This window comes from Coregonus clupeaformis, chromosome 26 (genome assembly GCF_020615455.1).
Source record: "Coregonus clupeaformis isolate EN_2021a chromosome 26, ASM2061545v1, whole genome shotgun sequence".
NCBI lineage: Eukaryota > Metazoa > Chordata > Actinopteri > Salmoniformes > Salmonidae > Coregonus > Coregonus clupeaformis.
The window spans coordinates 6,778,035-6,795,423 of record NC_059217.1 but is presented as its reverse complement, the minus strand read 5'-3'; the positions used below and the strand labels follow the sequence as shown (position 1 = coordinate 6,795,423).

At 41.8% G+C, this 17,389-nt stretch overlaps 1 protein-coding gene across 2 annotated transcripts in view; it reads right to left on the bottom strand.

The window, feature by feature from the left end:
* LOC121540138 (capping protein, Arp2/3 and myosin-I linker protein 3-like) overlaps positions 1-4,411 on the bottom strand; it is a 39,263-nt gene extending 34,852 nt beyond the window's left edge. For both annotated transcript variants that reach the window (XM_045207714.1, XM_045207715.1), the window contains exons 1-2: positions 4,258-4,411; positions 1,933-2,027 (exon numbers count right to left, since the gene is read on the bottom strand). In XM_045207714.1, the coding sequence (XP_045063649.1) occupies positions 1,933-2,027; positions 4,258-4,390 (228 nt within the window). In that variant the 5' untranslated portion in view covers positions 4,391-4,411. The remainder of the gene's footprint in view (positions 1-1,932; positions 2,028-4,257) is intronic.
* Between the last annotated feature and the right edge of the window lie 12,978 nt (positions 4,412-17,389).

The following is a 17,389-nucleotide window of genomic DNA, read 5'->3' as shown; positions in this document are numbered from 1 at the left end:
CTATCTTTCTCTGCCTCTCTATCTCTCTCATTCGTTCTCTCTCTAGAAACACTAGCTAGTACAGTATGCCCTCTTAATGAAATGCAGTAATTGAATTGTGGCTCTCCCTCTCTGTTGCATTTCGGGAGAGAGGTGCTTGGTTCTACCCATCAGAGCCAAACACTTGCCGGCAGCCACAGCACCCACACACAACAACAAAAAACCGCAACGAGAGTATCTGAAGTTACAGAGAGAGAGAGAAGAGAGAGCAAGAGAGACTCCTGCATTCCACCACTTCAAAGACTGTGTCTGAAGGAGTTGATTAAAACGTGTGGAATGTATCACATTAACGTGATGAGTTGGGAGGGGGGGTATACTGGTTAGGGGGTGGCAGTGGAGACAGTGTGTGAGTACTGTACCATATGAGTATATAGAAGTAAATCATGCTGATGGTGCAGGAGAGAAGGGGAGACAGTCCTCCCGGGAGAGAAGTCCTTATCAAAGTCTTCCAGATCAAAGAGACACACCGCACACATCAAATAATTCTGTGTCTGTTTTATGTGTCTGTTTTTGGAGCAGAGACGCCTGTCTTTTCTTATTGGATTGATAAGGGGGTAAGGCAACTGTTATACATGAACAAGGTACTTCCAGTACCTGGTTAAATAATTCACAAGCAAGGAAACCAAAGCGTAATATACGGTACATTGACCATGACATGGCCTCAAGCAAACCTGACGGGAGAGGAAGAAGAACAATGATAGAAGAACCTACCAGCCTGAACTTGAACCTGCCTTAAAACATTAACCCTAGCCCAGGCTTTATCAGCAAGCCCGACTCTTAACCCAAACCCTTCCCCAAGCTTTACCTTGACCCCTTAAATCCTAGCCCTCTCCTCAGCCTTATCCTAAGCCCCACAGAGACTAGAATTCCAGATAGATACCCTACTCTAGTTCAGAGTAAAAAAGGAATCATTTAGCAGAAAGAGATTGGACAGCAAGGATTTAATGGATAACATAGTCCTGTCAGATAGACATAGCCCTGAATATCAAAGGGTGCACATTGCAAAACTCTTCCAACTCGCCCTATAATGAATCATTAAGCAGTCATCGAGGGAACGACTCCCTGCCAAGACCTAGTCTGCCCAGCTGGGGGTGTGAGCCCATTGCCTCATCAGCTGGTAGTTTTTCAGGAGCACAAAAACATGAAAACATTTCAATGCAGTTTTATGTGGAATTGTTAGTACAGTCTCAGTTAAATGGTCGGTCTATTTCTTATACTTTTGCCTATTTGCTGTACTTACATAGGTTGGGATCTATACACTTAAGAGCTCACTGGCCCAGATTTAGTCATATAAGCTGGCAGGGCTGCAGCTCCTCTATTGAAGATTTCACATCTTTGCCCCATATTCTCTGATGAAAGCACCCCAGTATCAAAGGCAGAGATCCGCCCGCACCTGGCACTGCCTCCACCACCAGGGTCTCACAGAGACAGAGCCTTAAACAGATCCCTCCCCAAGCTGATGCTCTTACAGACCTCTCTGTCCTACATTGTCCCACTCCAATGCCCACACAGGCACAGCCGGTATGGGGAAGCAGCAGCATATCAACTCAATATATTCATGGCATGTGGCCAGTCTGGCCATAGCTTGTGCTCAGTCTGTAACTGACCATAGTGATTAATTGCACTTCAATACTGCCTATGTTGCATCATGTCTCTCCTAAACCAACCATCAGGTTTCCATCCAATGTCTTATGGAGCATCCCTCCCCTGCATCAGACTTGTATTGACGTAGTGAGGGACGGAGTAGTACTGTGTGTGGATGGCCTGGAGGACTCCTCTATATCAATAGATCAACAATGATCTGTGGGAATACCACCCACTCCACAGCCAGCACATCAATATAGCAAATGTTGTTTTCACCAATGGAAGTTATTCAGATGAAACAGTACTCACCAGTATCCGGTCCTCTGACTTGCCATTTTTGGTGTCAAGCTTAATGCCGCGTATAAACTTGATAGAGGACTTGTCAACAATCTTCCTGATACTCTCTGTAAATAGAAAAACATCCCAGGTCAGATACGCACTAATACACACAACACACAAAGCAAACATTTCACACACACAATCACATATATCAACCAAGTACACAGTACATCAGAACTGTGAGAGAGATAAGCTTGACCTTTGAGTGCACAGCCCTTTCGCCATACAACTGAAGACAGACCAACCGTGTCATTTAAAACGTACATATTGGCATTTCATAAACAGAGGAAGATAATCAGAGGATAAAACCCTTGAGTCTCCAAAACTGTTGGATCTTTCACTAAAACGTAAATAACAGTATTGTTTTCCAAGGTAGGCGCACAGAAATTGCCCAATAAAACAAGGATATGTGAGCGAGGACAGAATGAAGCCATAAAATAGAGAGCATATTTTTAGAATATGGAAACCAGAGCTTGAATACAGTACTTGAGGCTGGTGAGAGTGGATCAAGACAAAACACTGCCTGTTTTTTTCTCTCCTGTTTTTCTGTTTCTGTTTGTTGTTGTATGTGTTCCATTATTATCTGTTAATTGTATTTTATTATGAATTACAAGGGCTTTTGTCTTTTCATTATTGCTCATCTAATAATGCAAATAAACCAACAAACATCTTGTTATTATTAATTGTGTGTTTCATAGGCAAAAACCTGCAATCGCATTCATTCTGTTATTAATGAGATTCAAAATACATTGCCAGACAATTTTTTCTTCCCACACAAACAACCTTATGTGCACAATATGACTACTACCAACAACCACATGGCTCCTATCTGCTCAAGTGAGTCTCAGTCACCAAGGCATTCTTGTCACATAGAATCCCAGTCAGAGGTGTGCCCCCCCACCTGCCAGACACCTGCAGATAACCTGGCTGGGCCTGAGGACATCCCCTCACAGACAGACAGGCACACTGACATAGAGAGTCACCATCAGAGAGACAGGGGCGAGGCTAAAGAGGAGGATAGGAGGAGAGGGTGAGATGGTGAAAGGTATTAGATTATGGATAACCAACCATCCAAAGCACTGAATGTGATGTACTTCACCTGTGACTAATGCATGGTCAAATAAGAGAATGCTGCTGAGTCTGATTGTTCTGACAGGACCGTTAGAGTAATGTTCTGATGGTGATGAAGATGATCACCATGATGACTGTTTAAACAGAGATGGTATTTTGGCTCTGGCCACCTGGAGTCTGATGCTATATAGCTGTATATCTGAGGCAGAGGGAAGTGGCTGGCAGGTAGGTGAGTGGATTTAAAGGCAGGGATTCCACTGGATTAATTATCACAGTGTGGTTAATAGAACCATTAGGAATAATTATCTCAGCAGAGACTCCCTGCAAATGTGAGCATGTGTGTGTGGTGTTGGTTAGAGGGTGAGAGAATACGTGTGTGTAGGTAGGTAGGTAGGTAGGTAGGTAGGCCTAAGTGTGTGTGTGTGTGTGAGCATGTGTGTGATGTAGGTGTGAGTGTGTGTGAGCATGTGTGTGTGGCCTGATGGTGTGAGTTTGTGAGAGGTAAGCTTGTGTCAACTCACTGGCAGCCTCATCATGTGAGAATTCTCAGAAAGAGAAGTGTAGGATACAGTGTCCATGTCTGGCTCGTTCAATAAAGGAAAGTGAAGAATACATGCAAATTGTTGGCAAGAAAATGCATACTGCTCCCACTTGCTATCTTAAATTCTCAATCAATCAATCACTCACTCACTCACTCACACACACACTCTCTCTATCTCTGCTCTCTGTCTGTCACACACACACACACACTGCAGACAAAGAAAGACCATGCTCACTGCCAACACACTGAGAGGGTAACAATTCCTATTCTTACAACCTGGCATGCATTTCTGAATGCAGATCACATCATGAGCGATTAAACCCACGCGTGATGCACACGATGATTTTCAAAACGCTCCTTTTCCTATGTCCTAGGCCTGGGGATTTTACATGATCAGCCTGCTGTGCTTTTATGGTAAATCCTGTGCAAGCAGGATGTCTTTGCTTTACAGAATTTTCTAGCTTTAAATGATCGAATAATGCAGTGCACGTTTAGCCTAGATGATGACAAATAAAAAATGACACACAAAGCTTGGTGGCACTAGCAGATATGAAAGAGTTGTTGCTTATAAACCTCCAATGCGCCTGTTCAGTCGCAGACTGGGAAAGCCAGAATCCGTGCACGTTACAGATGATGATGATCGAGATAATGGGAATAGGAATAATGTTGATATTTCTCCCTACCTGTAATATCCCTGCTCACACTGACGAAACAAGAGGCAGTTATGTCTTTAGATGCCATGTCTCTTCTTCCACTATCACCTCCCCTTTTTCTTTCGCGATAATGGACCGAACGGATCGCTTCTCTCCGAAGCATCCCACCATCTGACTGCTGCTAAACCCGCTCTCTGAGAATAGTATAATGTGCCAACGTGAGAGAGCGCGGGCGGTGGAAGGGAGGAGAGAAGTTGGAAAGAGATTATTGAAAGAATAGGAGATACAGTGGGCTAGACAATTTGGTGGTATCAGAAATTATTGGAACTGTGAAACTAATACTGATCATAGATGATGAGGAGGATAATGATGCTATTAATAGAAATAGTGGTACACGTTTCAGTACAATTATGTTATGGATGGAAAACTGTAGTGGTTATAGATGGCTTCCAAATCAGAAATTGCTGTATGTTATTGGGACACTATTTGCATGCCACTTAGATACAAATGGATTTTCGTAGCAGGTTAGGAGAGCATTTTTGCTAAAACCTAACCCTTTCCTAACCTAACCTCAGTCTACTAACCTGCTACATTAATTATCCTAACCTGCTGCGAAAAAGTCACTTCGGTATCGAAGTGGCGTGAAAATAGTGTTTCCCGTATGTTATTCCAACACCTCCGGGACGGCAGGACCACACCATAGACATTAAGGGACCATACACACACACACACACACACACACACACCAAAATGGTGAAAAGAGTGTTTCCCGTATGTTATTCCAACACCTCCGGAACGGCACGACCACCCATAGACATTAAGGGACCATACACACACACACACACACACACCAAAATGGTGAAAATTGTGTTTCCCGTATGTTATTCCAACACCTCCGGGACGGCAGGACCACACCATAGACATTAAGGGACCATACACACACACCAAAATGGTGGACGCAGCATAGGGTCAGCGGCAGTGGAGCGGCTGAGTGTCTTGCACAACGGTAGTGGATGTTAGTAATGACCTTTAGCTCTTTTAGTCCTGGCCCCAGAACATGGATAAAAAATCCACAAAAATCGATCTGACATTACTCATTGAAACTTTTAAAGACACACTTCGACATCTAATATTAAACACATGCTAACACAATGTAATATGTTTGCATGTATGTTTGTATGTTTGTTTATCTCGTGATCTCGACAAAACAACTTTTGTTATGTAATAATCATGAGAAAATTGTCTTTTGATGTCAACAAAACAACTCAAAACAACTTGTGATCATGAGATAAATAAGTCGTGATCTCAACATAAAGTAGGAATAATTGTTTTATTCATATGTCCTCTCTGGACTTCCTTAGTGGAGTGTGCAAAACATCTCACTACATTTCTGTTTTCAGCCAGACTCAGTGAGTCAATTGGACTGGCCTACAGTCTGTGTACAGGGCAGCTATAGGCACACAGTATGATATTGATCCTGTTGGCAATTACTGGCCTTGTAGGTATAGCTAACAATCTTTAGATCCATCAATATATGCTACAAATTGACACAACAAGATAGAGAGATCACCAGACAGAGAGAGACAGAGGGAGAAGGAGAGATTTGTCAGGTTTTTCATTGTGTGCCACAGTAATGCCACTCCAGATAGATATAATTCATTTCCTCTCCATCACTGTCATACTGGGTGAGCTCCTCAACATTTTTATTCCCTCATTGACTGATTATAATTACAATTAGTTCATATAAATCTCAATGATCAAATATAGTAATATAATGTGCATGGTGCTATAACCCAGTCTGAATTTGAAATTAGGGCCTAATTGCAGTAACTCATCGTTTTATTTTATACTTTTAAATCATTTGTAATGATTTGAAATATCATTTTGTTTGATAATGTAATAATTTTGATTGATAACTGTTTAAATATGTTTATTGCAGCCTATTTGGTTGACACTGGGGTTCTGAAAATGTGTCTTTATGTAATGTGAGAAGAACAGAGTAAGATGTTGCTCTTAAGAGAGTATGTTTAGATTGGTGTATTTGAGTGCAGTGTTCTATCTAGACTATCTGCCCACTAAAGCCCCAGTGCATCTATATACAGTTGAAGTCGGAAGTTTACATACACTTAGGTTGGAGTCATTAAAACTAGTTTTTCAACAACTCCACAAATTTCTTGTTAACAAACTATAGTTTTGGCAAGTCGGTTTGGACATCTACTTTGTGCATGACACAAGCAATTTTTCCAACAATTGTTTACGGACAGATTATTTCACTTATAATTCACTGTATCACAATTCCAGTGGGTCAGAAGTTAACATACACTAAGTTGAGTGTGCCTTTAAACAGCTTGGAAAATTCCAGAAAATGATGTCATGGCTTTAGAAGCTTCTGATAGGCTATTTGACATCATTTGAGTTAATTGGAGGTGTACCTGTGGATGTATTTCAAGAACTACCTTCAAACTCAGTGCCTCTTTGCTTGACATCATGGGAAAATCAAAAGAAACCTCAGAAAAGAATTGTAGATCTCCACAAGTCTGGTTCATCCTTGGGAGCAATTTCCAAATGCCTGAAGGTACCACGTTCATCTGTACAAACAATAGTAAGCAAGTATAAACACCATGGGACCACGCAGCCATCATACCGCTCAGGAAGGAGACGCGTTCTGTCTCCTAGAGATGAACGTACTTTGGTGCGAAAAGTGTAAATAAATCCCAGAACAACAGCAAAGGACCTTGTGAAGATGCTGGAGGAAACAGGTACAAAAGTATCAATATCCACAGTAAAACGAGTCCTATTTCGACATAACCCGAAAGGCTGCTCAGCAAGGAAGAAGCCACTGCTCTAAAACCACCATAGAAAAGCCAGACTACGGTTTGCAACTGCACATGGGGACAAAGATTGTACTTTTTGGAGAAATGTCCTCTGGTCTGATGAAACAAAAATAGAACTGTTTGGCCATAATGACCATCGTTATGTTGGGAGGAAAAAGGGGGTTGCTTGCAAGCCGAAGAACACCATCCCAACCTTGAAGCACGGGGGTGGCAGCATCATGCTGTGGGGGTGCTTTGCTGCAGGAGGGACTGGTGTACTTCACAAAATAGATGGCATCATGAGGAAGGAAAATTATGTGGATATATTGAAGCAACATCTCAAAACATCAGTCAGGAAGTTAAAGCTTGGTCGCAAATGGGTCTTCCAAATGGACAATGACCCCAAGCATACTTCCAAAGTTGTGGCAAAATGGCTTAAGGACCACAAAGTCAAGGTATTGGAGTGGCCATCAAAAAGCCCTGACCTCTTTCCTATAGAACATTTGTGGGCAGAACTGTCAGGAGGAATGGGCCAAAATTCACCCAACTTATTGTGGGAAGCTTGTGGAAGGCTACCCAAAACGTTTGACCCAAGTTAAACAATTTAAAGGCAATGCTACCAAATACTAATTGAGTGTATGTAAACTTCTGACCCACTGGGAATGTGATGAAATAAATAAAAGCTGAAATAAATAATTATCTCTACTATTATTCTGACATTTCACATTCTTAAAATAAAGTGGTGATCCTAAATGACCTAAGACCGGGAATTTTTACTAGGATTAAATGTCAGGAATTGTGAAAAGCTGAGTTTAAATGTATTTGGCTAAGGTGTATGTAAACTTCCGACTTCAACTGTAAATAGATATGCTAGCCTATTAGCCATGTTATGACTGACTTGTGATCATTGCCCTTGTTAGTTTGATTGTATTGACATTCCCAGTCTTAGTTGCAGTACATTTGTCTGTTTTTGTCCAGAATATTGAGTCATTGAAACAGTGCATCCCAAATGGAGGCAGCAAACAATGTACCAGGCCAGCTGTGATTTACAACCTGTTTGCAATATTTTGGACTACCAAGAAATGTATTGGTGAATTATATTAATAATGCATTGAACTGCATCCATTTATTCAGCCAACAATGCCCCTAATTAAAAAATAAAAATAACAATACAAAAAAATGCCTTAGTGTACGTCCTGGATCATTGAGTCAAATAAAACTCTTATTAAGTTGGTTTTTAAGCATAAACTGGGAAGTTGATATTTTTTACTGATATTATGATTGTCTGTTTGTTTCATATCTGCAAAGTAGATACTTCAGGTCAGTGGTTACTTTGTGTGCTAAACGTGAAATGTTTTTTGCATTGGGAAGTAATAGTTGTACATTTCGATTGGGAAATGCTTAATGGTTGTGTTTTTGTATTCTTATGATTAGGACCTACTGGCTTATTATGTCAGAGTGAATGGACTGCTTATCCTTTAATATCATGCTGTGTGTGACTGCTGTCTTTCCATCGACCCTATGCAGTGGTTTAGTGGTGCCTGGAGAAGTGGGTATACTCACATTTGCACAAAAAAATCAGAAACGGCCTGCCCAGCAAAGGAAAGGCATCCTGTGTGAAAATTCCTGTTTCCTATGTTTTTTTATGCGTTTTCCTATAGATATTTCAGATTTTCACTCTCAAAATCACTTTATTTATTTATTTTACAAAAATATGATGGTCTAAGTCCACAACAATGCTTAAACCACATCAATCTGATTGGGTGGGCCTGTCAGGGCCTGTCAGGGTCTGACTCCCCAGTGGGTGGGTCAGTGTCCTCCCAGGCCCATCCATGTCTACGCCCCTGATGCAAACAGTGCCCCAGTGGGTGGGTCAGTGTCCTCCCAGGCCCATCCATGTCTACGCCCCTGATGCAAACAGTGCATGATGACAATTGCATATCACAAATAGCCTACTAACCAACACGTCGGACTAAACTTTTTCAATACCTGGTTTGCATGCCCGTGTTTGCCTTAGTTAGCATTTACTGGTAGATATCATAAATTGAAACGTCTTTCTTACCCTACCGGCTACCGATGTCATTCTTCTGTGAGCTGCTCCATTCTAAAACCTGTTGAGAGCTGCACACTCTTGCTGCCTGCAGATGATATTCCGCTGAAACAAGCCTATGTGTGGGGCTCACGTGTGAATATATTTCACGTGCTTTGTGATTGTGTAGGCTACTTTGTGCATGATTTCTCTATTGTACCACATAATTGATAAGTCGTATACCTCCACTACACCACTTTGATATGCATCAATAGGGATTAAGAAGTAAGTATATGCAATGCCCACTGAAAAAAAAAGTGGGTATACGGTTTATACCTGCGTATACCGTTCACTACCCCACTTGCCCTTGGTGTTTTACATAATGTGCACTCTCATTTCACATTAAATGTTTTGTCATTTAGCAGACTCTCTTATCCAGAGCGATTTACAGTAATGAGTGCATTTTCATACTCTCCTACATGATTGCGCTGGTCTTACGGTTGCTGTCCTTTCAGAATCACGAACCTGTCACACACTGAAGGCCTATAGGTTCGCCACTGCGCAAACATGTCTATAATATATACAAAGACTGTTAGGATATTTATGTTTCAAGAAATGAGTGTATATATTTGACCTGGCGAAGCGCTTTTATGCGCTTACTGTATGGAAGCTCATAATTATGAGTTTTTACTCTGCTGGTCTCGGGAAGTACAAATGTATCCGACACCGAGACAAGACCGAGACACTCAATATGTGGTATCGAGACCGGCCTCGAGGAGTACTACATCACTGCCTCACAGTGTTCTACAGGAGCATCACAGCCTGGTACCGCAACTCCACAGCCGCGGACCGCAAGGCGCTACAGAGTGGGTGCACACTGCCTGCCCTCCAGGACACCTACACCACCAGGTGTCGCAGGATGGCCAAGAAGATAATCAGGGACCCGAGCCATGGCCTGTTCTCCCAGTTTCCATCACTCAGATGCAGGCAGTATAGGAGCATCATGGCAAAAACTGAAAGACTGGCCAATAGCTTCTACCCCCAGACCATCAGGCTGCTGAAAAGCCACCTTGTCTTCCTACCCACCCCTCCCCCCTGCTGTTCCTCCCACCGTCTATTGTTCATGTTCCTGTAGAAATTGAGATCATGCATAAACTACCAAATTATATGCACTAGATGTAGTGATCCAGCATCTTGTCTTGTTCTCTCTGTGTCTCACAGATGGGTCCATTTACATTCTGGGCCTTGCTCACCCTGTCACAGAGGGAGAGCAGGTGATTCTGCTCTGCCACTACTGGTTCCGCAAACCTAACCGGACCACTTTCTACAAAGATGGAGTAGAGGTTGTTTCTCTGAACGTCACAGAGATGACTATAGATAATGTGATCAGTGCAGATGAGGGTTTCTACAAGTGTGCTGACCCCGACAAAAAAGTGGAGAGCCCAGAGAAGTAAGAGCTTATGGTTGTGCGCGTGACTACAGTCCAAATATTTTACTGCCTCTCAATACTGCTTGAAATACAGATTAACTTCATTTTACATTGAATATATTTTTTGTGCCTTTTAGGAAATTCAACCTCAGAAGACAGAAAGACATGGTCCACTGAAGGTAGAGAGTGACTACACATATCACACTTCAACACGTACACACACACACACACACACACACACATGCGCATACACACACCACACGCTTACATTTGCAGGGAGTCTGTTTTATCTCATTCAGGTACCTGGAGATGGGTGGTGCTGTCCTCATTTTAAATATGGTGATCATCCACAACTCACAATGTATTTGTGTTTTGTTTTCCAGATTTATTTGCAGTTGGTGGAGATACAAAAATACAATTCAAAGGCATTAATACAATGCAGAAGGACATGAGGAAGAGGGGGGAAGAGCTACAGAAGAAGATCAGCAAATAAATTGATACATTTGATATGGAGATTTTAAAAAATCCACTATTTGAACAAAGGAGCATGGAGCAGGGCCTGCCATAGCCTTTTGGGGGCCCTAAGCAAGACTTGGTTGGGGGGCCCCCACCTCACAGGCAAAACATTTTAGTGAACCCCCCTCTTGATGGCAGTGAGAATTTTTTTTACGTTTTAAAGTCTATTTCATGCAATTCTGTACATTGTTCTATGGGGTGTAGAGAAAATGTTTTCTGCAATTTTACACATTTTGCCAGGGGGCAGAGCGCATTTAGCAATTTTATAACTAATTTCATGCAATTCTACTAATTTTGCCATGGGGCGGAGAGAATGTTTTGAGGTTTTAAAGCTAATTTCCTGAAATTCTACACATTTTGCCATGACTTAAGTCATGTTAATATGATATCTGAGTGAGATTGACTAACAAAATCAATGGGGGCCCCCTAGAGGTCAGGGCCCCTTGACACGTGCCTTTGGTGCCTAGTCGGTAATTCGACCATGATTATTACAAGTTTAGATATCTGGCTAGACTAATTTACTAATCAAAAATTTTCTGACATAGGCTAATTCAGTGACTGTCAGTAAGGAAAACTGCTGATGCACAACCAAATTTCGAAACTGCATCTTGCGTATTCTACTATTCTAACTCTCAACAAGGAGCTTATAAGTGACCGCTTATGTCTTGGGCCGGCCTTGCATGGAGGTCATAGACATAGAGTGAGTAAAATTCGAAACATTCCATTATCAATTTACAGGGGTCGAACTGTTTCAACTCTTATTATGACCACAGTTACATGTCATTACTTTTAATTATTGGTACAGATCACTTCATTGAGAAACCTAAACTATAATTCATAATAATTAGGTGGGTGCTTACATTTGTCCTCTTACATTTGTCCTTCAGAAAGTATTCACACCCCTTGACTTTTTCCACATTTTGTTATGTTACAGCCTGAATTTAAAATAGATTACATTGATATGTTGTGTCACTGGCCTACACACAATACCCCATAATGTTAAATTGGAATTATGTTTTTAGAAATGTTTACAAGTTAATTAAAAATGAAAAGCTGAAATGTCTTGAGTCAATAACTATTCAACCAATTTGTTATGGCAAGCCTAAATAAGTTCAGGAGTAAAAATGTACTTAACAAGTCACATAATAAGTTGTATGGACTCACTCTGTGTGCAATAATAATGATTAACATGATTTTTGAATAACTACCTCATCTCTGTAACCCACACATACAATTGTATGTAAGGTCCCTCAGTCGAGCAGTGAATTTCAAACACTGATTCAATCACAAAGACCAGGGGGGTTTCCAATACCTCACAAAGAAGGGCACCTATTGGTAGATGGGTAAAAATATAAGGAGACATTGAATATCCCTTTGAGCATGGTGAAGTTATTAATTACACTTTGGATTGTGTATCAATACACCCAGTCACTACAAAGATACAGGAGTCCTTCCTAACTCAGTTGCCGGAGAGGAAGGAAACCGCTCAGGTGACTTTAAAACAGTTACAGAGTTTAACAACCAACTTGACAGAGCTTGAAGAATTTAAAAAAAGAATAATGTGCAAATATTGTACAATCCAGGTGTGCAAAGCTCTTAGAGACGTACACAGAAAGACTCACAGCTGTAATCGCTGCCAAATGTGATTCTAACATGTATTGACTCAGGGGTGTGAATACTTATGTAAATTAGATATTTCTGTATTTCATTTTCAATACATTTGCTAAATTGTCTAAAAACATGTTTTCACTTTGTCATTATGGGGTACTGTGTGTAGAGGGGTGATATTTTTTCAAATATTTAATCAATTTTGAATTCAGGCTGTAACACAACAAAATGTGGAATAAGTCAATGGGTATGAATACTTTCTGAAGGCACTGGACAAGTGTGTATTATGTGTGAATTGGAAATGTGTTTTTTGCATATCCCACTCCCCCTGAGACACCCTTGGAGAATGGGGTCATGGCCAGGGATCAGCCATTATTTATGGCAACCCTGGAGCAATTAGCGTTAAGTGCCTTGCTCAAGGGCACAGACAGATTTTTCACCTAGTTGGCTCGGGGATTCGAACCAGTAACCGAAAGTTTGCTGGCCCAACGCTCTTAACCGCTAGGCTTCTGCCTCCCTCACACTGTACTATACCAACCCCCTCATGAGTGCATGCCTCTTCCCTTTTGCCCTCAAGGCACCATCCCACCACTGTTCATCAATGTAGCAATAATTGCTAACGGCGACCATGTAACACCCCTTGTGGGTCTCAAACTGGGGTCTCACAGCCCATAGGCAGACCTGCTAGCCACTGCTCCAAAAATGATTAATTATTTTTGGGGTGATTGTAACAGATCTACCTTGGCAAGGTTCGTTACACAAGTATCTCAATAAATGAGTTTGGTATCAGTTAGACTACCAATTAATAGCTTAATGGGTTGTTGACAATGACATTTTTGCATCACTTATATAGGCTAGCAAAAGTTGTATTGTGGCATTTTTCATGTTCACATATGTTGTAGATTATGCCTCGATCACACCGACAGTGTTATTGCGCAAAATGGTACGCAGCATCATCTGGATATGTGTGCAACAACAATTCAACATTCACCTTCTGCTACCATTTCTGTCAAACCGTCTACGCATAAAGTTTGATGCATATGTTCGATAAATCCAATGTACGCGCCACACAGAACGCACTGAAACTGCCTCTGCAACGCAATGCTGCAAGGCAAACGCAGCGTTCCATTGGAAATTAATGTACTTCTGGTGTACCACAATGCAATGACCCTGTCAGTGTGATTGAGGCATTAGACACTATTTTACATAATCTCAGGTGTAAATCTGAGTTTACACGTTTTCAGATGATTGACTTTTAAAAAAATAACATTTACCGCTTTTTCTCCCCAATTGGTACTTACAGTCTTGTCCCATTGCTGCAACTCCCCAGCGAAGGTCGAGAGTCATGCGTCCTCCAAAACACGACCCTGCCAAGCCGCACTGCTCGCTTAACCCAACCGCATCAATGTGTCAGAGGAAACACTGTCCAGCTGGTGACCGAAGTCAGCTTGTAGGCACCCGGCCCGCCATAAGGAGTCGCTAGAGAGCGAAGGGACGAGGAAATCGCAGCCAGCCCCTAACCCGGACTATGCTGTGCCAATTGTACACCACCTCATGGGTCTCCCGGTCATGACCCCACTTAACAAGGATCGAACCCAGGTCTGTAGTGACGCCTCAAGCACTGCCTTAGACTGCTGCGCCACTCTGGAGGCCAGATTTTTTACATCAATTTGGAGTTATAAAATAATGTACCCATTGATTCTTGAAGAATGTAACTTATAATAATAATATAATAATAATATGCCATTTAGCAGACGCTTTTATCCAAAGCGACTTACAGTCATGCGTGCATAATTTTTGTTGTTGTTGTGTATGGGTGGTCCCGGGGATCGAACCCACTACATTGGTGTTACAAGCGCCGTGCTCTACCAGCTGAGCTACAGAGGACCACATGGCCAGGGATTATAAATGCCTCATGAGTTTAGTTCAACTGTCCTACCCCACCAGGACCCAAAATATGGTATGAAAAATGTATGCACTCACTAAAACTGTAAGTCGCACTGGATAAGAGCGTCTGCTAAATGACTAAAATGTAAATGTAATGTATTTTACTCTAATGTTTGTAAACACAGTAAATGTAAACAAACACTATATACAGTGCATTCGGAAAGTATTCAGACCCCTTGACTTTTTCCACATTTTGTTAGGTTACAGCCTTATTCTAAAATTGTTTAAATTGTTATTTTCCCTCATCAATCTACACACAATACCCCATTATGACAAAGCAAAAACAGATTTTCAGACATTTTTGCACATTTATAAAAAATAAAAAACTGAAATATCACATTTACATAAGTATTCAGACCCTTTACTCAGTAATTTGTTGAAGCACCTTTAGCAGTGATTACAGCCTCTAGTCTTCTTGGGTATGACGCTACAAGCTTGGCACACCTGTATTTGGGGAGTTTCTACCATTATTCTCTGCAGATCCTCTCAAGCTCTGTCATGTTGTTTGGGGAGTGTTAGAAATTGCGTCAATTCAAATCTGGTATTAGGAACAAAAGAGGTCAACACGACTTCTAAGATATACTAGTTATTTTAATTAATGCAAAAACCTTCAATGGTAAATATGATGTTTCGTATATACGGGCTCTCTGTGATGCCTCGCAGGACACTCCAGAGAACTAACAACATTGTTTCAGAAACAATACCCAAATACTCTGACAGAGGAAGTTTCCCACTTCTCTGCTGGCCAATTAGAGTAAAGACTTGAGCGTGGTTTAAACTTTCTCAGCCAATCCGTTAGTTCAGGGGTTGGTCTCATCTCCTCGGCGCCATTTGTTGCACACTTCAGCCAGGCACAAGATTATGATAACAACCTATCATAGTGAGAAGAGCCAGCTCCCTTAGACATCATTCCTACGTCAAAGGAAGGCTCATAGATCACAAAGAACCAGTATATTCTAGCATTTGAAGACACAATCCTTATCTTATTTTACCCACTAAAACAGCTCTTCACATCAATCACAGCCTCCCCAGGTGTCACAACCTACATTAGCCCAGTCAAGAATGCATTCTTTCTAAGTTAGTCATCCCATCAATTTAGGAGAATAATAAATCCCCAATAGGAGCGTTGCTGCACTGCTATTTTCAGGTCTCTCCAGAGATGTTCAATCGGGTTAAAGTCCAGGCTCTGGCTGGGCCACTCACGGACATTCAGAGACTTGTCCTGAAGCCACTCCTGCGTTATCTTGGCTGTGTGCTTAGGGTCGTTGTCCTGTTGGAAGGTGAACCTTCGACACAGTCTGAGGTCTTGAGCGCTCTGGAGCAGGTTTTCATCAAGGATCTCTCTGTACTTTGCTCCGTTCTTCTTTGCCTCAATCCTGACTAGTCTCCCATTCCCTGCCGCTGCAAATGTCCCCACAGCATGATGCTGCCACCACCATGCTTCACCATAGGGATGGTGCCAGGTTTCCTCCAGACATGACGCTTAGCATTCAGGCCAAAGAGTTCAATCTTGGTTTCATCAGACCAGAGAATCTTGTTTCTCATGGTCTGAGTCCTTTAGGTGCCTTTTGGCAAACTCCATGCGGGCTGTCATGTGCCTTTTACTGAGGAGTGGCTTCCGTCTGGCCACTCTACCATAAAGGCCTGATTGGTGGAGTGCTGCAGAGATTGTTTTTCCTTCTGGAAGGAACTGTGGAGCTCTGTCAGAGTGACCATCGGGTTCATGGTCACCTCCCTGACCAAGGCCCTTCTCCCCCGATTGCTCAGTTTGGCCGGGTGGCCAGCTCTAGGAAGAGTCTTGGTGGTTCCAAACTTCTTTCATTTAAGAATGATGGAGGCCACTGTGTTCGTGGGGACAGTCAATGCTGTAGAAATGTTTTGGTACCCTTCCCCAGATCTGTGCCTCGACACAATCCTGTCGCTGAGCTCTACAGGCAATTCCTTCGACCTCATGGCTTGGTTTTTGCTCTGACATGCACTGTCAACTGTGGGACCTTTTAATAGACAGGTGTGTGCCTTTCCAAAACATGTCAATTTAATTTACCAGAGGTGTACTCCAATCACGTTGTAAAAACATCTCAAGGATGATCAATGGAAACAGGATGCACCTGAGCTCAATTTCGAGTCTCATAGCAAAGAGTCTGAAAACTTATGTAAATAAGGCATTTCTGTTTTCGCTTTGTCATTATGGGGTATTGTGTGTAGGTTGATGAGGAAAAACAATAATTGAATCCATTTTAGAATAAGGCTGTAACGTAACAAAATATGGAAATGGTCAAGGGGTCTGAATACTTTCCGAATGCGCTGTAGTCTCAAAACATGTTTAAAACGATCATCATGGATGGTCAGTCCTTGCATCCATAGCTCTGTCTATGCATTTGAGAGTTGTTACATTTCTCCAGTCAGAAAGTGATTGAAATCAAATGGAAAGGCCCTAAATAAAAGTTGTATTTGTATGTGGCATGAGGACCACACACATGTGACCAGCCCGACCACACGAGCTAAACCGCGCCAGTCATCCTTATAATAAAAACAAACAGTCGTGAGTAGCCTAATGGACTGGCGTGGTCCCCCCCAGTCTATTTGCTTCCAGTAAAATATTACCATAATCATTGCATAATCACATAGCCTAATCATGTAATATTCTCCTACCCTAATCAAATGAAATAGGCTACAACTACTGCTTCCTGAACAATATTAGCTAAATATATTTGGGATCTGGTTGAATTTTGAGACATTATTTCCGTGAACAGAATTTTATTGAGTTCAGGAAAGGATAGAATAACCTACCCTGCCTATTTCAGATTGCCACAGACAATA